Source organism: Bubalus bubalis, chromosome 10 (assembly GCF_019923935.1).
Source record: "Bubalus bubalis isolate 160015118507 breed Murrah chromosome 10, NDDB_SH_1, whole genome shotgun sequence".
NCBI lineage: Eukaryota > Metazoa > Chordata > Mammalia > Artiodactyla > Bovidae > Bubalus > Bubalus bubalis.
In genome coordinates this window covers 60,375,777-60,400,566 of record NC_059166.1, presented here as the reverse complement: position 1 = coordinate 60,400,566, position 24,790 = coordinate 60,375,777, and the positions used below count along the sequence as shown (strand labels likewise).

General features: G+C 42.5%; 1 protein-coding gene across 6 annotated transcripts; it reads right to left on the bottom strand.

Moving 5' to 3' along the window:
• Nucleotides 1-2,269: 2,269 nt before the first annotated feature.
• On the bottom strand, nt 2,270-24,790 carry PRDM1 (PR/SET domain 1). 6 transcript variants are annotated; one of them, XM_006061931.4, is made up of 7 exons: nt 24,463-24,764; nt 22,595-22,843; nt 16,113-16,232; nt 12,358-12,610; nt 6,188-7,308; nt 5,631-5,759; nt 2,270-5,285 (listed from the first exon to the last, which is right to left on the bottom strand). In XM_006061931.4, the coding sequence occupies exons 1-7, from the start codon at nt 24,502-24,504 to the stop codon at nt 4,713-4,715; spliced, it is 2,487 nt and encodes an 828-aa protein (XP_006061993.2). In that variant the 5' UTR covers nt 24,505-24,764; the 3' UTR covers nt 2,270-4,712. The 6 variants fall into 6 exon arrangements, with proteins under 6 accessions (XP_006061993.2, XP_006061994.2, XP_025150443.2 ...); XM_006061932.4 differs by lacking the exon at nt 24,463-24,764 and adding an exon at nt 23,120-23,327; XM_025294658.3 differs by lacking the exon at nt 5,631-5,759 and having other exon boundaries at nt 24,463-24,790.

Sequence of the window (24,790 nt, the reverse complement as noted above, 5' to 3'; positions counted from 1 at the left end):
TGGAAGGAAGAACAAACCAGGAGAGGGTTTGTTATAGTATTCTGTGAAACTGAGCATGAGGAGTATTTGTGTAAATCAGCTTAGAAATAACTTTTTGGAATTTTGCTATGTTTGGGGCCTAAATTACCTGATAAAAGCTATATTGAGATTAAAATCACTTCTCACTTACTGAAGGAGCAGCTGGCAGCAGCCCTTTAAGCAAATGGACTTGGGAGTCCTAAGGACATGAAACCTAGAAATGGCTGTGATGGGAGGCTTATGTGTACTGAGACACTTCTTGCAGCTGCTGGATACCCAGAAGAGCTCAGAATGGTCTGATTTCTTCTGGCCAGACATTGATAATGAAACAGACATGTTATGGACAAAGAACTCTATGGTCTCATAAAGGAAATAGAAGTGTCTTTTCAGTTGGTTCAATGATCCCATTCTATGTAACTTCGCTTCTATTCATTCATGTTTTTAGCTCCCACCCTCTGTGGTGCAGCCTTCCTTTGTAGACCAGATTATCCCAGAAACATTAGAAATCCTCCAGCATGTGCCTCTAATTACTTTCATTTCTCTGCTCTGGCCTTTTCCCATTCTCTTCTTTTAAAGAAGGCTTCACACACACACACACACACACACACACACACACACATAAAGGAATAAGTTCACTTACACAAACTTAAAGGTTCTAAATTGGTTTTCTGTCCCCCAAGGGAAAAAAAATTAGAAATGTCCTTATAAGCTCCCATGGAACTCTATATTCTATATATTTTCTTACAGTAGAGAATTGAATGTGTCTTTTCTGAACAGGGCTTTTAAGGAAAGATTTAAAAAGGTGGCTTCTTTGGTTTTGCCTTGCCCTAAACAGCTGCCTGAAGTCTCTGTTCAGCAGGGTAGACGACGGCCGGGGAGACTTGAGCTCCTAGTGAATATCTTCTCATGTAATGTTTCATTAAACAGCTAAGTCCACAAGTGTGCTCAAGACATATAACTCTCAAGAAAAAAAGGTATGTTTTGCCAAGTAAAGAACAATGATTAATGGTAGTAACTGTTATACTCTGGATCTGATTGGGCTTTGTTTTGAAAAATTATTACCACAATGGTTCTGTAGAATTTAGTAGTGCATCCAGCACCATTTGGCACGTTTTTGACAATAGGGTCTGGTTTTCTTAACTCCACAGTAAAATGCTGGCAGCATTTCAAATTCTTGGCAGATGTTTAAGTGAATATAAAGAAGAAACATTAAAAAAAAAAACAAAACACTGGGCAGTTTTGAGTGTCTAAATATAAGCAACATTATTTTCTTAACATGCATGGTACCATGAACTTGCTAATGGATGAAGTGGCAAACATGAAAACCATTTGTGAAGGGCTTTTAGGTTTTTTTTTTCATTGAGGGCACTAACACTTTTCTATAAGTATCTCTCCTATTCATGTCTACCAAGTGAAACTCAAATTTTGCTTTTTGTTTGTGACTGGAGAAAGGTTAGTGTCTGGAGTGTCAGTGGACAAACAAGTAGATCCATTCCCAACACATGACCCTTGGGACCACATGGCCAGGCTACTGTGCTTCCTGGGCTTCATACTAAAAACGCCCAGAGGCCTGTCAAACAGCTTTCTTGAAATTTGTTTTAAATTGCACAAGTGGCAAATCTACTTCCTGAGTTAAAATGTGAAGAGAAAAAAAATACTGTAGCACATAGGGCAAAAAAATGCACAAGTATTCCCTATGGTTCCCTGTGGAGTGTTGGCTACTGAAGCAAAAATAATGCCACCAATGGGTAAAATGCTCCTCAGGCTCCCAGGGCTCCCCAGAGCCCCTCACCCATGAACTGGCTGGGTCCACACACATACATCCTGGATCAAGGCTAGGATGGCATTTCTGGACTTAATCCAAGTCTTCCTCACCTCGCTACCACCCCACTGCCCATCAACTAAGTAAAACAAACAAAAAAGTCCAACAAAAGCAAACAATAGCTGGCACATGCTTGAAATGCTTTTCTTAGAAGACATTTTTATGGCCCACAATTAAAGACAAAGATCTTACACTGTCGATTTATGAGAGGCAAGTGATCAACCCTGTCAGATCACTGACAAATGCAGTCACCAACGGAGGTGGGAAAACTAGGGAATCATCTCTATGGGGCTCGGAGGATGGGGGTGGGGACATAAGCAGGATGGAGGCAAATTGTGTCACGTTCGGAATTTGTTCCAAGGCCACCCTTACAGTACGGCTCAGGTGTTGCTCCCTCACCCTCCACTCAAGACACTAGACAAGCATTGGTAAAGCATCAACATTTATATTTAATTTACATTTTGACAATTTGCACATAAATAACAATGTAAACCAGTACGTAAACATAAGATAGTTTGTTCTAGCAAAGTAAAAAGCCAATAACTTTGGTCAGTTTTGAGTAGAAGAAAGAAAAAAACAAAACCACTCTTGATTGTGGGCTCAACATTCACATGTAAGAGGCCTCAGAGGGAAAGTCAGATGGTACAGAGAATTACGGGGTCTCAAGCCACTGTGCAGGTCTCAGTAAAAATTTCCACTAACGAGAAAGCATGAGAGGGAAAAAAGAGAACAAATGAGTGATGGGGAATAGAAAATATTTGATGTCAATGTCAGTATGATGCTTTGGTTTACTTATAATCAAGGACTGTTTGTCAAACACTGTTAAAAAAAAATATCAGTTTTTAAAAAAAAACCTGTCAGTTTCATTATTTAAAGGAACAGATCAGTAAGGCTCTTAGGTTTCCCTGGATTATCCTAAATTTGTTGTTCTCTTCTGTAGGCTGACATTAGTTGCCACAGACCAAAATGCTGAATATATAAACCAGATTGATTAGTGATCCATCAGTTATTTAAGAAGGAAGGAGAGGAAGAGAGAAAAGTTACAGTGGTTGATGGGATTTCTATTTCTGGGACTTGGGTGTGACCACATCAGAATGTGACAAAAAAAAAAAAAAGCCATCTTAGATTGTCCTTAATAGTTAAAAAAGGTATGTCTCTTTCTCCCTGGTTGTTATGCGGTCCCCACCTTTGCACCAAGATTTTAGGATCTCTTACAATACCAAGGGGGTGCCCAAGCTCACCAATGTAATTGTGAGGTCATCAAGTGCTAATTAAGCGAAGAGTCAGAAAGGGTTTGATTTTTTTTTTTTTTTGCCATTAGGAAAAGAAGGATCTTTTACATGTTTTGGCTCACAATTTTAAGTGGTTATAAATATATTCTATATACATGGTATAGTGGTATAAATAGATTTATAAATATACATCATTGTCCGCTACACCTTGAATGCCAACGTGTCATCTTTGGGCTTAGCAGAGGACGAGGCAGAATGGGATGCATTCCGTCTTTCTGGCGCACACGTGCTCTCTCCTCTTGAGTAGCAAATCATTAAAGATGCCATCACTTCCTGCACTACTGGACACACTCAATGAGGTAATTGTTGTTGAACAACTTTGCAATGCCCTTTCTTCTTCAATTAAATTAACCATAAAATGTAAAAACACAAATACTGAGGAAAGTCTGAGTTGCACAGAAAAAACAAATACAACCAATGTGTTGGGGACAGGAATGTTCATTACCCGCTTTGACCCTAAGACAACGAGAATACCCGTTTTCTGGTTTTTGGTTTTTAAAGTGTGGCCTGAGCCTATCTAACTCAAATCCTTCCTGGTGGAGCACCATGCTTGTGCAATTTTGACGTAATAACAAAAGACCAACAACAAAGACACCTGGACTCATGCCCCCAGACCTCACCCATACAAAACCACCTGTGCTTTGGAAACATTTTGCAGTGGTTTTAAACATGGCATTTTGTCTTCTTCACATTTTCAGATAATACATTGGGATGCTAAAGTCTCATGGCCACTCCAAATGGTCACATGACTTTGGGGATGGGACAACCCTGTTTTTTTGAAGAGGGAGACAGACTGGCAACGCTTTCTTATCACCTTTCTGGTAAATCTGTGACTGGGGGCAGGAATGCTGAACTCTCTACAGAAACATACAAGGTTTTTATTTCTTCCACCTATTACTGGGTAATTCTGCAAACATACCCCCAAATTATGTTCAAATGATACAAGGCTGTTCAAATAATATAATCCTATGAACGAACACATCAACTGCCTAACTTTGGCAATACTCAAACCTCACTTTCAAACCATTACTATAGAGGGAGGTTGACTTGAAGTAATGTATCTGTTTATTAAATCTTAAGATACTTAAAACAGATGTGCAGAAATTATCTACAAAGAATGGCCACCAGACAAAAATATAACACTTAACTCAAATTACAAGGAATTCTTCCAGTCATTGTAAACTTTTTTTAATTATTGCTTTTTGAATGATAAATTGTATAATAAATTATGAAGGATTATCATTGAAAAAATAATTATGGCTAGGCAATAGTCTTAGCAATGGGGAGGCTATGCAAACATATTCACACAAATATTCAAAATACAACAGGTTCAAATATATAGATGGGGTGTAAATAAGTATATATAATAAGTATATATATTGTCTTTGCCTCATTTATGCCCTGAGATTTCAGTAACTTTGGGGTTCCTTCTTTAATTCCAGAGAGGTCAGGGAAACCATCTGCCGTCAGGGAGAGCTTTGCAGAATTGGAATTATGTACAAGCACTTGCGACAGGCACCCTGACTCGCCAAGTCGTAAGTTAAGAAACAAGACAAAACACCTTTTGTTTTCTGAAAATCTTAAGGATCCATAGGTTCGACTGTTTCTTCTTTGACCTTTACAGGTCCCAGAGGTAGTGGGTTGCTGTGAGGCAACTTCAGGAGGGACGGCTCTGTTGACTCATAGAGGTTATACCCTGAGAGCAGTCCATTTCCCAGGTTTCTTTGCAAAGACGCTTTCAGGCCAGTTTCTTCCTTCTCTTTTCTGACCATGGCCAGAATCTCGTTTTCCACCACAGAGGTCATGTCAATGTTGTCCTCCATGTCCTCCAGCCGGTCGGCATTGTCGCTGATGTCAAACTTCTCAATCTCTTCGTTGATTCTGGCCAGGTCCTCCAGAGGCAGCCCAGTGGCCGGGGCCACAGGACAGTGCCCCTTCAGGTGGACCTTGAGGCTGCAGAAATGGATGTAGCTCTTGTGGCAGTGGGCGCACTTGTGGGGCCGCTCCCGGGTGTGTAGGCGCTTGTGGAGTTTCAGGTGCACAAACTGGGTGAACTTGGCGGGGCACACCTTGCACTGGTAAGGTTTCTCTCCGGAGTGGAGTCGCAGGTGGGTCTTGAGATTGCTGGTGCTGCTAAATCGCTTGTGGCAAACCTGCAGTGTGGGGAGGGAGGCAGAGAAGAGAGGACGCAGACCAGAAGGTTAAGAGCTGCCAAGGGGAGGTGCCAGCTGCCCACCCACACAGGACAACCTGGGAGGGGAAAGAAAACTCCCTGTGGCCCCTCACCGCAGCGTAAGGCAAATAGGGCAAAGTGGGGACGCTCCCACAGGGTGGTGGTTCCCTCCCCGACCATTGTCCACCCAGTGGAAGCCGGCTGTGTCATCTCATCAGCAGCCTAAGGAAGGCAGAATTCTTACGCTGGTTTAGGACACCAGGAGGGTGACTGCTGAGACACTGTCTACAAAGGTCGAAAGTTCTACCCAAAAAACACTGCCCACCTGGCATTCATGTGGCTTCTCTCCCGTGTGTACCAGGTAGTGTTTCTGCAGATGGGCGAGCTGAGTGAAGCCCTTGTTGCACGTCTGGCATTTGAAAGGTCGTTCTCCACTGTGCACTCTGAGGTGGACCTGGGAAGAAGCCACAACACATTAGCTTGGCTCCCAGTCTGCAGGCTGTAAGAGTGAACGTCCCGGCTTAAGGACTCAGGGCATTTAGGATGCAAACCTCTTAAGCATCAAGGTGAAGTCTTAGAACAAATCAAACTCCAATGTGGGTTTCAGAACATTCTGTCGTGTCTGAGCTAAAGAAAACTCACAGGCTAAGCAGGGACTCCACACTGATCCTCTAGCCCAAACCCCAGATGTTTATTAATCAGCAGATACTGGGGGGAGGGGAAGTAACAGGTCCCAAGCTGCTACACGGAGGAAACAGTAATCAACAACCTGCAAGAGGTTTAAGTACCCAGGCGCGCTGTGTGCCCTCCCGGGGAAAGACCGCGCATCGGGGGTGGGGGTGGGGGTGGGGGTGGGGGTGGGGGTGACCAAGCCAGGCCTACCTTCAGATTTGAGAGCTGCCCGAAAGTCTTGGCGCAGACGTTGCACTCATACTTGATCTTGCCGTTCTGCTTCTTCAGCGGGTAGGGGAGTGTCTTGTAGCCAGTCATATTCCTTTTGTTCTTGATGAGATTCACCGCCTCCTCGCCTCCGGGGGCCGCAGAGGCCGCTGAGGTAGCTTTGGGCTGCACCACGTGCTCGGCCGTGGCGGCGGTCCCGGCTGTCGGGGAGCCGCTGGTGGGGGTGCAGGCCTTGTCCTTCAGGCTGGCGGCCGCCCCGGGGAGGGAGAAGGCACTGTGCGGCGCGGGCACCAGCACCTCCCGGGGGTGCTCAGGCTGCAGCAGGCGGCGCGCCCCCTCCGAGGGCAGCGAGCTGGGGAGCGAGGCGGACGCCAGCACCGGGGGAGGCAGGCCGCCCCCGCCCAAGAGGCTGCTGTACACCGGGTACAGCCTCGGGAAGAGGCCGAAGCTGTTAAGGCCGTTGATGTTGCTCACGGCGGCGCCCAGGCCGTTGCAGCTCATGCCGTAAGGGGGCAGCAGGAACTTCGGGTAGTGCGCGTTGTAGGAGGGGATAAAGGCGGGCGGCAGGTGGGTGGGCGGCCCGTAGCCGGCTAGGGAGCCCAGCCCCTCGGCGGCGGCCCCGTAGGGGGCGTTCAAGTAGGCGTAGGAGTCGCGGGCCTCCTGGGGGCCGGGGGCCCGCGGCGACACCGTGTTCCCGGGGCTGCTGTGCGGGCTGCAGCTCTGCAGGCTCCGGTCCGGGCTGCTGCGCGCCGAGGGGCTGGGCGTCGTGGAGGACGATATGGGGGAGTGAGTGATGTAGGGCGGCCGCTCCATCCCGTAGCATCCCAGGGGTGCTTTCAGAAAGTCTTCCGGGAGCGGGGCGCGAATCGGGTACACCACGCGCGGGTAGAAGGGCATCTCCGGGCTCCCGTTTTTCCTGAAGTCTTCCGCGTCCTTCTCTGAAGTGAGGGGTGAAATGTTGGAGCGGTACAAGTCCTTCCCTTTGGAAGGGTGGGAGTCCAATTTTAGGATCTCTTTGACGCTATACTCTCTCTTCGGGACACTCTTTGGGCACAGTTCATGTTTCTCAGTGCTCTGCTGCTTTGGACGGCTCTGGGTTTGTGCTGAAATAAAGAAAGGGAGATTATTACTCAGAGGGAGACAGAAAATTGAAGCGACATTGCCCAGGCTGCTCTCTCCTTGAGCAAACCTGAGCCCCAGCTGCCCCAAGAGGGCCACCTGGCTTCTCAACACCCACTCATTCTGGAAGGCTCATGCCACTCCAGTTCCTCCTCAGCAAAACCGGGTCACCGGTGGCATCAGTCAAATGAATAACATCGTTTGGATGACTGTTTCCACTGGCAAAATCCTCATGATAGAACAGTCCTGTTCAACCTAGAGTAGGAGCATGCCTCCACGAAATACTGGGTGCGGGGTGTCACAGGTTAATAAAAGTCACAGTTTACCTAAAGGAAATCAACACACCCTGTGAACTAGATGTGAAAATGAAGACTCATTTCAAGTAATAAGCAGTCATCAATTTTCACCTCCATTCTTGTTTAATACGAATTTGATAAAATCCTGTTCAAACTGCCTCTGTCAAACAGATTAGCAAGGTGATGCAAACCCTTCCTCTGGATTTGCTGACAACACCAGAATTTCCCTGAGGCTCCGGGTCTCACCAGGCTCCCAGTAATGCTGTCCCCCGGAATCACAAGGCGCTACACAGTCATTGCTGCCAAACCACTAATGGCACTTTCCGAGCCAGTTCAATTACTTAGAGCACCAAAGAAAACAGGCAGCGAAGATGAACACACGTATTCCAAAAGATGGCATATTATTACTCGGTAAATAGACTGTTTAGGAACAGCAGCAATGCTCTTAAACAGAGCCTGTTTAGGACAGGTTCTCCAGGTCATGGCCAGCACTGCTCCCTCCAAACACACAGAACGAAAGATGCTTTCAGAAGACACCAACCACCCAGAGCTGGGAAAACCGACCACTCTCTGCTCAGCCTTCCCTGGAAACCAAAAGTAAAATACAAGCTGCTTGGTTGGAGCTCTGGTTGTTGGTTGGTAAGCACTCCAGCCTGCACACTTGCCCTCAGTGTAGGGAGAGACGAAGGATCAGCTATGGGTTTGTATAGATGCCATCAGAGGCAGGAGAGCTCTTGGCCTCAGCCTTAGAAGAGGACAGGCTTGGGGGACCTTGCTAAGCCTCTGTAAAAGCATCATTTTGTTGTCCCTGCTTGATTTAATGGAGGAAGACCTCTAGGCTTGATACCTGATAGGTCTAGAAATGAACTCTGTGGACTCCCGAGTCTGAACTCTTCAAATCCATTCTCTAGGCTGACAGGCTTGAGGGATTCGGTTCCAGTTTGAGAGCCCCCTCAGAATGTTATCTCTGCTGGCTGTTATCAGTTACTCCCGGGTGAGCCCGAAGCCCCAGAATAAACACAGCCCAGACACTATCAGGGAAGATGCTGATGGGGGCAGTGATGGAAAGCTTGTTGAGGGAGAGGGATTTCTGAAGCCACTAAACCAAAATAAATACCCCCTTATCAGGCCAATATCAGTCTTTCAGTGAGGCTCAGCAGGCAGGAAGTTCAAATTGTCACTTTTGTTTTTTAAAGCTGAAATGGTAAAAGAAGAGAGACAACTAAGTTGGAAAACTGATAGGCAAGGCATCTCACAGCCACAGGAGGGAATTTTGAGGCAAAAAAAGAATGATTTGGAGGCAACCATATAGGCTCAGGTTAAAAAAAAAAGACATAACCGGAAAAAAAAAGAAAACACAGAAACTTCACCATCACAACTTTCTGCCATTGTTATGTGGCAAATTACATCTAAGTCTCCTAATTTTTTCTAGTAGCTTCAACACTCTCTGGGTTCTAATATTCAATAAATTAAAGTTATAAGCAGGAAGTTTTAATCTGTCCATAGCACTGCCCTCCTATTTATAGTCAGGTGTTATTGCTGAGCACCTCCATAATCCAATTATTGAACTGTTGCAAAGCTAACAATCGAGCCAACAACAAGAAAAGTTGGAATTTATTATTTTCTATGCAAAATACTGAGCAGAGTATACCTAGCGTATCATAGCTCCACGATAAATGTTCAGTATCTCTTACACCTTCATAAAACACATTTATTTCCTATTTAAAAAAACAGTATCTGGAGAGCAATGTCAGCCCCCCTCAGGTGTTCTAATGTGTCAGTCACGGAATCTATGCATGTGTGTGCTAAGTCACTTCAGTCGTGTTCGCCTCTGTGCGACCCTATGGACTGCAGCCTGCCAGGCTCCTCTGTCCATGGGATTCTCCTGGCAAGAATACTAGAATGGATTGCTGTGCCCTCCTCCAGGGGCTCTTCCTGATCCAGGGATCACACCTGCGTCTCCTGGATCTACCAGCATTGGCATATGGGCTCTTTACCACCAGTGCCACCTGGGAAGCCCTCGTGGAGTCTATATGAAGGTCTATTAAAAACCATCCTTCAGTAGCTGAGTAATCAGTGGAGCTGGTGTCATTTCTGACTCTCCCACTCAGCAGCAGCTTGAGTTAACTTGAAAAAGAAAATCAAGATCTGTTTTTGTTCTTAATTCTTTAATGGTTGTAGGCGGACGGAGTCATTTCAAGAGTGAACTGCTTCTGAAGGCTCTGAATGGCTTAATTATGCCGACTCACATTTTCGATCTATAATAAGAACCCCCAAGACTATAAGAAAGAACCTAGAAGTTCTGCAGTAGGCAAAACAAAGTCTGTTTTCAACTGAAACTGAGAAAGCAGATTAACATTTAGAAGTCTATAATTTGGTCAACTGTTTTCTAGATGGGTTAGTTAGATAGACTGAAAAAAAAAAAAAAAAAAAAAAAAAAAAACCAACCTTGGGAGAGTAAGAGTTAAACCTAATAATTCCTACTCTTTTTTTTTTTTATTAACTATTTTTGATTTCTGGCTACTTATTTTTCTTGACCTCAGTTTTCTTCAAATCTCTTCTCCTCAAAACTCTACCAACTGAACCACCACTGCCCTTTTAAAGCCCTCACAGATTCTGACACAGGCCTCTACTGCGCATGAAACATGGAGCCCAACACAACTCATCTGGAGACACAATCTACCTTTCAGACCTGATGAAATAGTGGAAATTTTCCTGATCAGCATCTCAATCATCAGTTACCACACCTAAGACAACTGGTTTCACAATAGGCAGCAGGAATCTTGGCTTCCTGTGACTGGTTATTGTGAACTTTCATTCTGTACTACGAATACTGGACAGTGAGTGGGTACCTGAAAATGTTCAACCACCATTTAGAAAAAACTCTGCATAAATATCAACAGATATTTGAGAACAAAGGTGTCATTTCATAGAGAACATGATTGTTCCTTCAGAGCTTAAAGAATAACCATTTGAACCTGAAAATTCTGTGCTGAAGCCTTTTGCTGGGGAATAAAAATGCAAGGCCTTTAGGACCTTTCTTTGTGTGGAAGAAGGTGAGGGATGTATGTGAAAAAACTGCTTTGTGGTTACTGCAAAGTCACCAAGGTGGGTCATTTAAAATGGAGTTACAGTTCAAAGAAAACAAAAAATCAAAGTCTTTTTTCTGAATCCATGAATGATGAAGCTCAAGGAATGTGAGGAGACCCTCAAGAAGAAGCGGCACATTTTCCTGGGAGATGGCCTGTTGGAGAGGAAGTTGCCTTTTGCCACTGGGCCTGGCACCTACAGAGGGGGGAAGAGCAGAAGGGCTCCTGGGATGCTGGGTACTAGTGATATAATGGGGACTCTTGCGAGTGCTAGAGAGATGAGGGAAAAGACCCACCACCATTGGCCAGGACCTGATTTTACCTACTATGCTCAAGCTGGAAGCCAATTTGTTTCCAAACATTTCAAGGTTTTTTCCCCAAACCTCAAGGGTAACTATATGTATGTACATAAGGACCACAAACACAAATTTAAAGATATTATGGTAGAGGTTTTTAAGCTTTTATAGCCTCAGCTCTTCAGAAAACTACAAATATAGTCTTGAGATCATTGCGAGAGCAGTCAACTAGACAGTGTGGGATGAGTACCAAATAGCTATAGAGTTGGATTATGCCTGACTAGGATAAGTAATTGGTTTGTTAATTGGCTAAAAATTTAAGTCAAATTCTAATTTATGTTAATATTAACATTCATCCCAAAGGTCTCAAAGGCCAAAATGTGAACTAAAACAGTTTAGAGTCCAGATAAAGCAAATGGGACAGCATATGGATGACTGATGAATCTGGGTAAAGTGTTTCTGGGAATTCTTTGTACTGTTCGTCCAACTTCTCCTTATGTTGGAAATGAGATCAAAACAAAAGGTTACAAAAATTTCAGCTTTTAGATGCCAAACTCTGAAACCAAAAGGAGCTGATTTTAAAAACCTGCTTTAAAAGCAGTCTGAGAATATACAACTATAGTTAAAACAGGTTGGAATTTCATGGTAACTCTTACATCATTCCTAGAGATCACTTGAGAATGACTAAAATAAAGTAGCCCTTTGCAGAGAGGTCACGACGGCAACTTTAACCAACAGAAAAGTAAAAGCTTATAAACCTAAGGAACTGAAAATTTGTTAAGATAAAAGTGATAGGTGGTTACTGTAATACCGATCAGGAGATCAGATAATTAGGTTTTTACCATAAGGAAGGAAGCGAAGATATAAAATCTTCAGGGTTATCCATTTTGAATAAGATTTGAAAAATTATAGCTCCAAGTTTTTCTAGAAACAATTATGTTTCACATCAGACCATAACTTGATAACCAAATGTGCATCTACATTTCAAAGCTTATTTTAAGCACTGACAAATTACCACAAACAAGGAACTATACCTTTCATCCTTGGCATGTCAGAACTAATCTCTATTACAATATAATCCTACCTGCCCCCTTTTGGACAGATTAACATTGGACCTTTATTTCTTCCTGTACATTCAGAATTGCTCTTAGTATTTTTTAAATGATCAAGTTTCATTATAGGGAATAGAGTAGAGACTGAAAAAAATTGTTTTTCTCTTCCCAGTGCTGAGTTTAAGCCACCTACTTGGCCCATCAAATGAAGCCATGTAATTAAACAACATGTTATTAGTGCAAAGGGGCAGAACTGACATTACTGGCATTTTTAATTTTTTTTTTCTGTAATCCACTTACTGAGATTCATCATTGTCAGCTCTCCGGGATAAGGGTAGTGAAGCCTTTCTGCAAAGTCCCGGCAGTACCACACAAGAAGCTCCTGGTTGGCAGGGATGGGCTTAATGGTGTAGAAGTAGATGTTCATGCCGTTCTGACAGGCGGCCAGGTTCTGCTCCCGGGCAGAGTGTGCTGGGTTCACGTAGCGCAGCCAGTTGCTCTTCTCCTCATTAAAGCCATCAATGAAGTGGTGAAGCTCCCCTCTGGAATAGATCTGCGCAAAAGAGAAGAGAGACGTGGAAAATAAAGCCCCCAATGCAATGGAAAGCTTGCCAGCACACGGCAAGTGTGATTTCTGGTCCCTGACTGCCTCATTAGAAAAGGAAATCAGTTTAGCCCGAGTTGTCTTGAATCAGCAGAAATAAGGGAGGAAACGGGAGGCACGCTTTATCAGTTACCTTTTCCATTTCAGTTTTAGGGTCTTTTCATGTTTGGGGAAAACCTACAGAAGAATGAAACCCAAGATTTCGTTTAAGGAGCTGCCGCACCTAGTACTCCATCTGCTAGCAGAGTGAATGGCGCACAGGCAGCATGGCTGGCTTGAGTTCCGATCATTCTGACTTTTAATGCTTTGAGTCACTAGGTATTAGACCAACCCGACCGAGTACGTCAAACTGAGTCTCTCAGCTTTTTCTATGGCCTCTGTACTTGCCTGTTTCCTACACCCCCGCCCAAGGCTTAAACTCTGCAAACATCCTCCACCCCCAAGCCTCCTAGTCCAGCAGTAACACTTGTTCATATGAATACTTGGAACTTTGCCTTTTTGTGGAAACGCTGGGTGGGGCCAAGGTGAACTTCACCTGCCATAACAAAGTGAACACTGGGACAGAAGCCAGCATCTGACAGTCTACTGAGAAGTCACTTTTCCTCTTGATGAATGTGTTCGGCCTTGCGCTTTTCTTTCAAGGCTGAGGAAGGGAGAGGGAACCCTCTTATCTGTGAGGGGGGTGGCTAAGACACCACTCACAGAGCCATAGGGTTTGTTTTTGGAAGAAGAGGAAAAAATGGTGTTGTTCTTTAAAAGCAATACAAAATGAGGAATTCAAAGTTTGTCCTAGAGTTAATACTACTTCTGGTTAGCAGATATCCTCAGGCCACTCGGTAAAAAGGTAAAGTCTTACTGAAACAACTTTATAAACAGACCCTTTACCTTCCCCAGAAAGTTTCTCTTTCCCTCTTTTTAAGATGTACCCATCTCATCTTCAGACTTAAGAAAGATCCTTACACATATACAAGCAGTACCTGGTTTTCTGCAACTTGGAGGCTCCAAGTCATAGGGCATGATTCACAGCAGAAGTTTTGCTCTAACCGGACAGCAGGTCATTGCTTTGTTCTTAGTCACATACTGACTATGTTAATCTCTAAAGTGTTTCTGTATTTCGCTCAAACGTTATCAGAGACAAAAAGGAACTCTGTCCCTTTAACACAGGCAGTAAACACCAGAATCACTTTCTTTTAAGAGTAACTTCCTGTAAATTGTGAAGGGGGAAATACATGTGGCTTCATCAAAGCAGCTTGTGAGAGCTTTTGCGGTGTGTTTTGTTAAGAGAAAATGGAACAAGGCTGGGTGAATTCTGCTATCAAGAGGGGTTTTCAAGTTTGTTTACTCTGATGTGCAAACTTCCAGGAACACGGGGTTCCATCGCTCTTGCACTCTTCGCTGGGCGGAAACTGCTTTCTAAAGCTACGGGTATGTTGATTCCAGTCAGTCTTCCACAGACTACAATTTACTGTATCCTCATTTAAAAACAGAAATGTCGATGCCATGAAGTCACACACACACACATACACACACCCACAAGAAAATAAAATAATGATACGTCAGATGAACACTGCTGCCTATCACCCTCACTTTATTTCCATATATTATCAAGAAGATTAAAAACGTGCTGACTCATAGCACAGTTACAAGAAATGTCACTGGTTTCTCAACTTGAACATCCCTTCTCTTCTTTGTGTAATTTGCATGAAACTTTTTTTTCCCTCACAACAGATGTTCATACTCCTGCCAACAAAATCGGGATGCTTTTAACAACATGTGGGGAGTTATCTCCTACAGTATCCTTTGCAATGAAGGACCAATTCAAATAAATCCTCTCAGGGAAAGCATTTCAGCTACTTAGAGTGAATCTTCAATAAACTAGGGAACTGAGACAGAGATAGGAGGTTCTTAAATATTTGTCATTTTTTTGGAAAGGACCATGCATTAACCACACTTATGCTGGATTGTTTTAATTCAGACCTTAGACTCAAGAATTACAAACATCTATGGCTCACTTCTCAGAAGACCTTATTGGCAATAAAGGCAAAAGTACACTCACATTTTACCCATTATTAGTCAGGTATTAAATGTATTTTAAGTATGAGTAATTATTAAATTTTGAGCACGCAATTCATAGTGGAAACTTCTCAGTGATCTCTTTTGTTCAGAAAATAGTAAAATAGATTTCTTAAAATAGAAAACTTCCTGGGTTTTTTTTTTTTTTTTTTTTTTTTTTTAAAGCTTGTTTCTTAGGAACAGCTTCTGGGTGATCACAAAATATAGGTCTTTTATAAAAATACTTGTCCAAAAAATATAAGCATTCTAGGTAAATCCGACCAGAATAAGTATAATATGGGCTTTCCTGGTGGCTCAGTGGTCAAGAATCCGCCTACCAATGCAGGAGACACAGGTTCAATCCCTGGGTTGGGAAGATCCCCTGGAGAACTGGCAACCCACTCCAGTATTCTTCCCTGGGAAATCCCATGGACAGAGGAGCCTGGTGGGCTACAGTCCATGGGGTCACAAAAGAATAGGACACAACTGAGTGACTAAACAAGTAAGTATAATACAGTTTTTGTTGCTACCATGCAACTGTTTCTTGAAAGAATTTCAATAAAGGTTTCCCAGTAATCATGTACATTTTATGCAAGTCTATATACATACATATATATAATTGCTTTTAAATTTATTTTCTAATTGAGGAAACGGAGTATCCAGAGAGATGGATGGGAAAATGGAAAACAGTCTGCTTTTTTCTATTCATTCTCATCCAGGGTCTTCTACCTAAAGATTCCATCTAATTAGTTCACCTGTGAGATTTTTTTCTAACTGTGATATTCCAAAAGAAACTGGATTGACTAGATGGGATGTTAAAGGGAAGTTTATCCTCTTGAATGTTGTAAGCATCTCCCTTACACTATGGAATAACTTATGTGCTGTCAAATCCAGCAGTTTCATGGTACAGATGCATTTAAACAGGATGAGTCTTGTAGTCCATCTCCATTCCTCCAGTACCATCCTTCCTAAATGGCATTTATTTTCAAGGTAATTCATTTGTGATTACTCGTCCATTCAATTAAAGTTAAGTCAGCAAGAAATCAAGAAGGGGTGAAATCTAAGACTTGGTGACTCATTACTACTTCCTTGCACAGAAATGCAAATGAACTTACCCTTGAAGCAAGCAGCAAACTGTTTCCTTTCATCACAAAACTCCAATGAATCGCAAAAAGTTAAGATTTACACAGACCACCTCTTCACCCCAACTACCTTCAAGCTGTGTTTCCCAGGCTGAATTTTTTAACCCGTTTCATCACAATTGCTTACAATTCCCTGTGTCCGTGGGGACCCTGAATATTGTGGGGAGCTCCAGGACAGTTGAAGAAGGAAGTGACCCAGCAATTTTAGTTTCATTTTTTCCCCCTGATAATGAGTCGGGAAAAATTTCCCTACTTACCCGCCAAAAATATTTCCTGTTGGCGTTCTTGGGAACTGCATCACTGGTGTAGATTTCACCTATTAGAGGTCCAAAACGTGTTCCCTTTGGTATGTATTCTTTACTCACCACTCCAGTAATCTAAAGGGTGTAAAACATATGAAACAGTGAGTTCAACAGTAAAATATGAATCGATCTTTTCATTTCAATGAGTTGAATTGTCAAATGGTAATACCACCAATGATAACAAAATTGTGCTATGGAGAGCAGACATTAATGGTGCCTACGTAACAACGAGCCTGATTTTTGGGTAAGACTATGTTAAACTCACAGATGATAAGCAAATAAATATTCAGCCAAGTATAATAGTCTAGTTCTCTGGTGACTGAGGGTCCAATATTTTTTATTAATACTTTTTATGCTAGAAGAACAGAGTGGGTAAAACTATTCCATTTTAGGATGAGTTTCGAATACTACAGATTTAGTCAAGGTTAGACCATTTTAGCCCGCTCCTAATTTCCTATTTCTTCTTCTCCCTCAAACCATAAACACAGTGTGCTTAAGGGGAATAAAATAGTTTTAACCTCAGAAACCAAAGTAATGTTCTTTGGTTGTTCCACAAAGGCCTAAGGAACCAGAAACAAAACATAATATATTTTTTTCATTCCAGATGAGGTTTTTTTTTTTTCCTTTCTTTATAATTTGTAAGTTCTCTTTAGCAGAAGGAAATTCTTTCAAGTAACTTTGCTCTTCTCTAGCATCTTCCGCTCAACGGTGGTCAAAAGTCTTCCTCTGAAATGGAATTTATACCTAGGAGAGCTGGGGGTTCTAAGATTGAGGAAATGGCTTTCTTAGACTGGATGGATCACACATTTGACTTTGGAGGGCCTTGCTAAAAAGAAACATGTTAACTATACCAGTTCCTCCCTGATGGTAAATTTCTTGGGGTCGGGGGTGGGGTTTAAAAAAAAAGTCACCAACCACGAATCAGGAAGCAATTCATCATTATTCAAAAGAACTCTGTAACAGTCCCTTACAACACTGCGCAGTACATTTTGTTTTTTATTCACTCACTTTCCCATTTTGATTTTCTTTTCACCCAAAACAGCCTACAAATCACTTACTGAATGCCGTATTGATATGGACCAAGAGGAGAGGTAAAAATATATTTATCTCCAGTTTTTATTATCCCTGGTGGCTCCTTTCTAATTGTGCACCTGAAATGGTAGGCCTTTATATATGAATCAATAAATGTTTGCAGTGGAATCTAAGATTTTGGTTTTGATATACACTGATACTTCATTAAATCTCAACAACCGAAATCTTTGTTTAAAAAGATATAGAACACACCTACACGCTTGTGACAGACCAGTCTTTCTCATATACATGACTTAAAAATTAATTTTAAAAATTTAATATTCAACATACAAGCCAATGGAGCATACCGAGACTGGAAAGACAGAAAAAGAGAAAATTTCCTATACCCAACACAAGTTGAAACAAGGTTGGTAAGCTAGAGTGTTATTTTTGGTCCGTTATGAATTTCTGGCAAGAGCTGAAAAAAGCAGATGTTCATTTCATTCTCCTCCTCTGCCTCATTTACATCTATCTGCCCTTTCAATAACAGTTCATCGTTATTGGTATATGTTGGCAGTATAGCTCTGAGGAGTACTTTATAACAGCCTTGAGTTAAAAAAACATCCTAAAGCTTAAGTAGACTTATTCAGAGATTATTGTTTATTATGTATCATTGAAATGAATTTGAAAAATTTATGGAATCGGCTTTTATGACAGAAATCATTTGGCATTCATATCTGAGTGATTATTCCATAATATTAAAATGACAAACAGGAAAAACAAATAATGGCATTCACCGGGAGCCAATAATAAGCAGTTGATATTTTCAACATATCCACTTTAAAGCAGTAATTTTAAAAAAGGTACTCAACTGGTTTATCAACTTTGTTTTAAGTTATAGTCTCTTGCAGACAATGTCTTGGGAGTCAGAGCTTGATTACCAACAAGTAGTATGACATCGAGGTCAGGGTTTTTCTCTTGAATTGCCATTCTTTAACCAACGGGCTTCGTATTCAGCTATCAATCTTACACTAAGAAAATACACAACACTTTCTTATGGTCCGAAAGAAGTCAACTAGCAACTTGTTCCTACAAAAGAATTTGCAGAAGACATACGCCACCAAACATCTTTGAGCGCAGCCACAGGCAAGTCACTGGAGAAGATATGAGAGGGCATTAAAGAGCTCCTGCCATCAATAGCCATACAAATGCAACTCACCAGACAAGACAGGAGAACAACTGTCTGGAAAGGGAGGTCTGGGGAAATCCTCAAGTCCCAAACAAAGAAAAGAGCCTCAATACTAGATTATCTTTACAAGTGAGACAGAACACTAATATTTTAAGTTCTGTGATCCATAGAGCTTTGGGTACTTATATACTCACACATGAATAAATAGAGACACCAAATCATAGAATTTTGAGGCTGGAAGGAACCGTTTGGCTCATATACTATCTCTATCCATTCCCAGTTCAGCACCCTATATCACAATCAGCACCTTCATCTCAGATCCTTATCTGAGAAATTATTCAAAGAGGACATAAGAGCTATAACCAAGATTCCAGCTCTAAGACTCCTGAGCTCAGCCAGGTAACTAGAGCGGGGATCAGAACCAGGGTAGTTTTTAATGGGAAGAGACTAAGTCATACTTCTCCCTCTGGCCCTGGAAAGATTTGGATGTGAATCTTAGCCAACAACCAACAACGTTCTATCCTTGGAGCCAGCACATAATGTAGGGAAACCTGGTGTGTGCCTTGAATTTCCCAGAACTCGAAGGACTAATTAAGAATGCGTTCACCTAAGCTCAGGAAGGAAACTTCACTGGAACTGACCAGGGTCCTAAAGCATCATTGCTGGGCCCAGACTCCTGTGTGCCTCCCATAAATCTACCAGCGAGAGGATGCTGGCCTTCACACTTCCCCGCCTGCCTGCTCTTCCCAGCTGTGTGCTCTGTGCTGGGCTGACCCCTACAGATCTATCAACAGCCTCAGTTACACAACATACCCTGAAGTCCAAGACCTGCAGACAAAAAATAGGGCTTGTTTTCCATTTCACAAAATGAAGATGTCACAACTTAGTATGGGTGGACTAGGAGTACTGAATGAAAGTTTGATAGGAAGGAGAATAATTTTTTTTAAAGTGAATTCCCTCTTCAGGAATATATGAATACACATGAATCTCATTGAGTTTCAAGCAGAAATATCATTCAGGTCTAACGATGGCATAAGTATCCTTACCCCAAATTATATTAAAATCATTTTAATTACTAGCTACCTCTTCCCCTCCCCCTCAAAAAAAATGACTCATTAGATTAAAATTCTATTTTGAATACAAGAATATTTGCATTGAGATGGTTAGTGCTCTGCAGTGAACCAAGACTTCAGCCTGCACTTTACTCCATTGTTTTTAAAAGGGGGTGGAGTGGAAAGAGATGTTTTTGGAAAGTTTCCTTAATTATATTAAAGGAAATGCCTGGTTACATGGTCTCCCAATAAAAGGCAGTGTGAAGAGGGAATTGCATATTATGGCGAGATACTTTTTACAGATGACTTAATAATGGACTTCAATCAAAATGGACACTGAGTCCCCATCATCAGCCTGATGTTTAATTGCCACATGATGCTGGAGTTCAGGCTCAGAGCCACAGAGCCTCTGAATTCAACGCAAGCAACCTCAGTTCAGGCTACGGCTTCTAGAACAGAAGTGTTTAAATCAATCTTTCTGTGTTCAAGTATTCACAGTAGATTATTTCAGGAGATCAAGGGGAAAATCCCCCTAAAAGAATAACCCAGCAGTTTAAAAAGTTTTAAAAGTTTTTTTGAATAGAACATCTATATTTGGTTTGGGTTCTGGAAATAGGAAGTAAGAACAGCCTCATTAAAGGTGCAAAATGATTCTAAACTAAATCTAAAAATGAGGGTCAAGATCAGAAATATGGTTTGTATGTTTTGTTTTTAAACCAAAAAAAAAAAAAAGGTGCTGACACATAGCACAAATTCATAATGAAAAATGGTCTTGTTAAAAAAAAAATCCCCAGGATGTCAGCACATCAGTACATAATGTAACATCTTCTGCTACTTAAATGAAAACATTTAAAGAAGGGCAAGATACATCAGTCAGATAAAAACTACATGTACAAAGGCTTTTTTCCTCTTTCCACGGCTTGTGGGACTAAAAGAACTGAATGATGATAATGTAAACATTTCATCCATTCTGAAGGTTCCTGTCCTAGAACTGGTTTGCAGCTATCATACTCTCAATGGCTCAATTTCACAGTTCTCTTTCACCATCTTGAGGGAGCTGTCCTTTTCCAAAAGGCAAAAAGGAAGGAGAAACTGAAAAGCAGGCACACATTACAGAGGGAGCTTAAGCCAGTATTATTACATTTAAGCTGGTTTCCTGCTGACTTTTATGATGAAGGACTCAAGACATACTGTTCTCTTCAACCATTTCGGTAAAATCAAATAGGAGAAAATAGAATAAGAGAACCCTGGCCTCTTACTAGGTTTGTTCTGAAGGACCCTCCTTAGGAATACAGGTACCGTATGCGTTTTCAGTGCTGAACATATGAAATAAGGAGTTACACATGCAATGAAAAAACGCCAAACAAGCTTAAGAAAGGATTGGTCTGAAGTATGTTAAGACGATAAATAAAACCACAGTGACACCAAGAGGGGCCAGTGTAGCACAATGTAGAAGCATTAGTTGGAAAGTCTGAAGAACTTTGCTCCAAGTCTGGCTCTGCCTCCAAGTATACACCTTAAGTACGTGCCTAGTTTTTTGAACTTTGGACTAATGATCTAAGGGCATTTTTTTTCTCTATTTAGCTATTATTTTAAATAGAATGATGAAAATTGAAAGACAGGCTAAGAGCTGAAATGAGGACAATACTACAGAACTAAAAGGCAAGGATGAACCAGAGTGGAGGTCTTGATTTTAACCCCAAGCAGCTGGACAGGGCAACACAACACAATTAAAATCTGTGAACAGACCAGTATTTGGTCAAATTTGATCTGGGAAAAAATGCTACAGTTTTTAAAGCCACAGACAAACCTTACAGACCAAACAAATCCTACACTGATTCCATGGGCCACAAACTAAGAGACTTTCTATAGAAAAGGGTGTTACTTTCACCAAAAAAGGTGTAATTAAGCCTGACTTCTGGGGTCAAGTTTTTGGTAATGTTCACATACAAATACAATTTAAATTTTGCTTTTTATGAAATCAGCCTCCTCTCTCCCAGTAGGAAAAACGGGGAGCGGGGGTGGGGGAGAGTTGAGTTTTAATGAAACCCAAAGCAGAGTTGCTCTATTTAATTTTAGACAGCTGTGTCACCCCCTCACTAACAACACTAAACTAAGACACACCAACAGGAAAGAGACCAAGTATTTCCCAAATCAGCTCTCAACGCCTTCAAATACTGTTCCTTAGGGAAGGAGGAAAGTGATTTGACATGGTTGTAATGAATAGTCTCGGGATGGAATTCTGGACTCCTACAGCAAAAGCCCCCCTCTTTCACGACTTTCTGAAGGCAGTGATAGGATTGACAGTGAGGCACGGGAATGGTTGTGCTAAGTCTGTGGTGGGGTCGATTCCTTCAACTCAGCCCTGCAGTCGGCCCACGAGAGCAACTGCAGTAGCTGAATTCTCAAAACAAGAGGTGGTTCTGCAAGTTTTTTCACAGCTAAACATCACGCCTTGCTATAATCATTATATAAAAGGGTAAACACAAATCCTTTGCTCATTCCAAGTTTGGGTTTTCAACCCCTTTGAAACAGCAAAGAGTGTACCCACTTCAGAGGCTAAGAAGGAATCAGCCTGCCAGCCCTGCCAAAGCAAAGGAGCTGCTGCAGATAAACAGTGGTTAGCTCTGAAGTCATCCGGACAGAGGACACTTTTACATGAACCTCTTCTCAATTTACACCATCACTTCAGTTCATAAACACGTCAAGGTTTTGAGAATAATTTTAGAAACCCAGCTAATAAAGCTGGCTCGTTAAAAAAAGACTAAAGCCATCTCATGACCAAAAGGAGACAAAAGAAACATGAAAAACATTTTTCTCAAAGAAAAAGTTTTCTCCCTCCAAAGCAATTGTACTGGGTTATGAGGGCCAGTGAGTCCAGAGCGGTCAGGAAACTTTCTCGAAGCTGCTGACAATTTCACCCACCCCATGCTGCAATTCGGCTTTTCTAAGACATGTCAACTTGCCAAAAAATTTAACTGTTTACTAATTAACATGGAATAGTCAAGAGCTGGAGAAAATAAGCAGGGACAGACTTAGGGCAAGAGAAAACAATGAAAGAAGTGAATTAAGTGATCAATTATTTACTGATACTTACAGATTCTCAGATATACAAGGCCTCAAGGGCAAGTAGGGAGATTTGGCATCAGGTGCCAATCTTCTTCAGCAAGAAACCAGAGGCTTACCTCTTTGCTGTTTGTGGCATATTTGAAAAGCAGATTCCTCGGTAAGGAAGCCTCCGCCTGAACCGAAGTGCCTCCTTCCACACCAGAATCCCAGGGGTGGTCATTCACAATGTATGTACACTTCTCCTCAAACTCGGCCTCTGTCCACAGAGTCATATCTGCATCCTCCATGTCCATTTTCATGGTCCCTTCGGTCCCCTCTGCCAACCCTGGAACCTTCACAGCACTGGAGCTACACTTGGGGGCAGCCTGGAAGAGAAGGGAAAGGCCTTTAATCCCCATTGTCCCGTGGCTCCTCTGAGAGGCTATGACTAATACAGTCGTCTGAAGACTTTAAAAGCAGATGCAGAGTGCTCGGTACAGTTGAGTAAGAGCCAAAAAGCCGTATAAAGATTGCCTTGGAGAAGCAAGGTTTTTAAATGCTATCCTTTAACAACAATAACAACAACAAAGAGTGTGGCAACCTCACTGGGGGACAAAGTTTTAAAAAGAAAAGAACCACCTCCGAACAATCCCAGGCTTTACCTCTCACAGCAGAAAAATGTTGTGGGCGCCCAGTCCTCTGTCCCAGGACGCCTGGGGTCATGGCCGCCAGACCCTCAACGCTGTGGAAAAGCTGCCTCAGAAAAGTGTCACAAACAAGGAGAGGAAGAGGAAGGAGCTCTGTCTGCCTCTGAATGAAGCTAAAAATGGAAAGCGCGTGTGGTGCAGGAGCGGAACCCAGCCTGCCTTTTCCAAATGGGGAAGACTGAACTTTCCCACCAGCTCCCAACTCAAAACAACTTTCAAAACAACTTACCCCCCCTCCACACCCCCTCTGCAGCGCGATCTCTTTCATCCTCTCACATGGAAGACTGAAAAGGACTGCATCCTGCCAGCATCACTGAGCTGCAGCTTTTCAGAAATCATTTGGACCATAGGAAAAGAGGAGGAAAGATGGGGGTGGGGGGCAGGGGGCAAACTCCCCACAGTTTATTTTGACTGTGGGTATCTTACGGCAGATTGAAAAAGCAAAAACAAAACATATAACTGTTCAATAGAATTCCCTAAAGAGAATTCCTTAAGGAGCCCTCAGCTACAAATAGCACTTTCCATTTAAATCTGAAAGTGTACGAATTCCCAGAAGTCACTGATGGGCTACAGTTTACTGTAACTAAAGTTATAACAAATATAGAAGACTCAGAAGACAAGCTCTGCTTCCACTTGTAAACTGATAAGGGTATTCCCGAAAATCCCCCCCTCACACGCAGGAAAAGTGCTTTCTAAAGAGAGAGAGGGGGTAAAAAGGTAAACAACGTCTGCAGTGTTTTCCCATACAGACGTGTTGGGGGAAAAAGTAGGAACGTATTAAAAAGGAGTAGGGTATTATTTCCATGTAAGAACGTGTCCTCGTTAGAATGTAAACACAACACTGTCCAAGTCCTTCAGGGTGGCTTTTCCATTCTTCTGTTTCTTCTCTAAATGAGCCCCCCTTTTTTAAAAATCAGATGCGAAACTGTCCTTCCCTCAGTCACGACTGAAACAAACGTGCTTAAGTCTACGTAGTTGCGACATGTACAGTCACGATGCCACATAAGTGTTTAAATAAAACCAAAATTTAAAATTAAGCCAACGCGGAATAGTTACTTTGTTGGACGGGGGTGGGCGGGAGTCACTATTGAAATTTCAATGAACTGACAATTATGCCTAGAACTGAAAGGGTTAATGATTCATAAGGAAAAAGTCTTATACATGTTTGACAGTGCTAAGTGCCCTAAAGCAGAAGCATTTCTGGTTTATACTGCGACTACGTTAGCCGAAAAGAGGGGGGGGGGGGGGGGGAGTTTTCAGATCAATTTCAGAATCAAAAACAAGATCAAGTTCCTTACCAAGGTCGTACCCACACGTTTTTCCAAGCAAATATCCAACATCTGAGATAAATGTCGCTCATGCCTAAACAGTCCGCAGTGCTCCGCGTCCCCTCCGGGCCGAAGGCTGGCGCGCACCGCGGCGGTGCCCTTCTGCTCGGCCGCCCGCGCCCGCGTCCCGGCTCCCGGCGCGGACAGGTGCCGCGCTGCTCTGCCTCTCCGCAACACTGGAGGGCCGAGTGTCACGGCTGCGCTTACAGTCTGTGTTAACCCGGCCGGCGGCTCGGCCCTTACCCCCTCCCAGCTTGCAGATTTCCCATTCGTGATTCACTCCTACCAGTCGCCTGAA

What these genes read in the sequence shown, in the direction of transcription:
- PRDM1 (XM_006061931.4), bottom strand. Translation starts at nt 24,504, where the DNA reads ATGTTGGATATTTGCTTGGAAAAACGTGTGGGTACGACCTTG. An exon ending in ATGCCACAAACAGCAAAGAG is followed by an intron (nt 16,233 to 22,594) that starts GTAAGCCTCTGG and finishes TACACCCTTTAG; the next exon opens with ATTACTGGAGTGGTGAGTAA. An exon ending in AGAAGCCACATGAATGCCAG is followed by an intron (nt 5,286 to 5,630) that starts GTGGGCAGTGTT and finishes CCCACACTGCAG; the next exon opens with GTTTGCCACAAGCGATTTAG.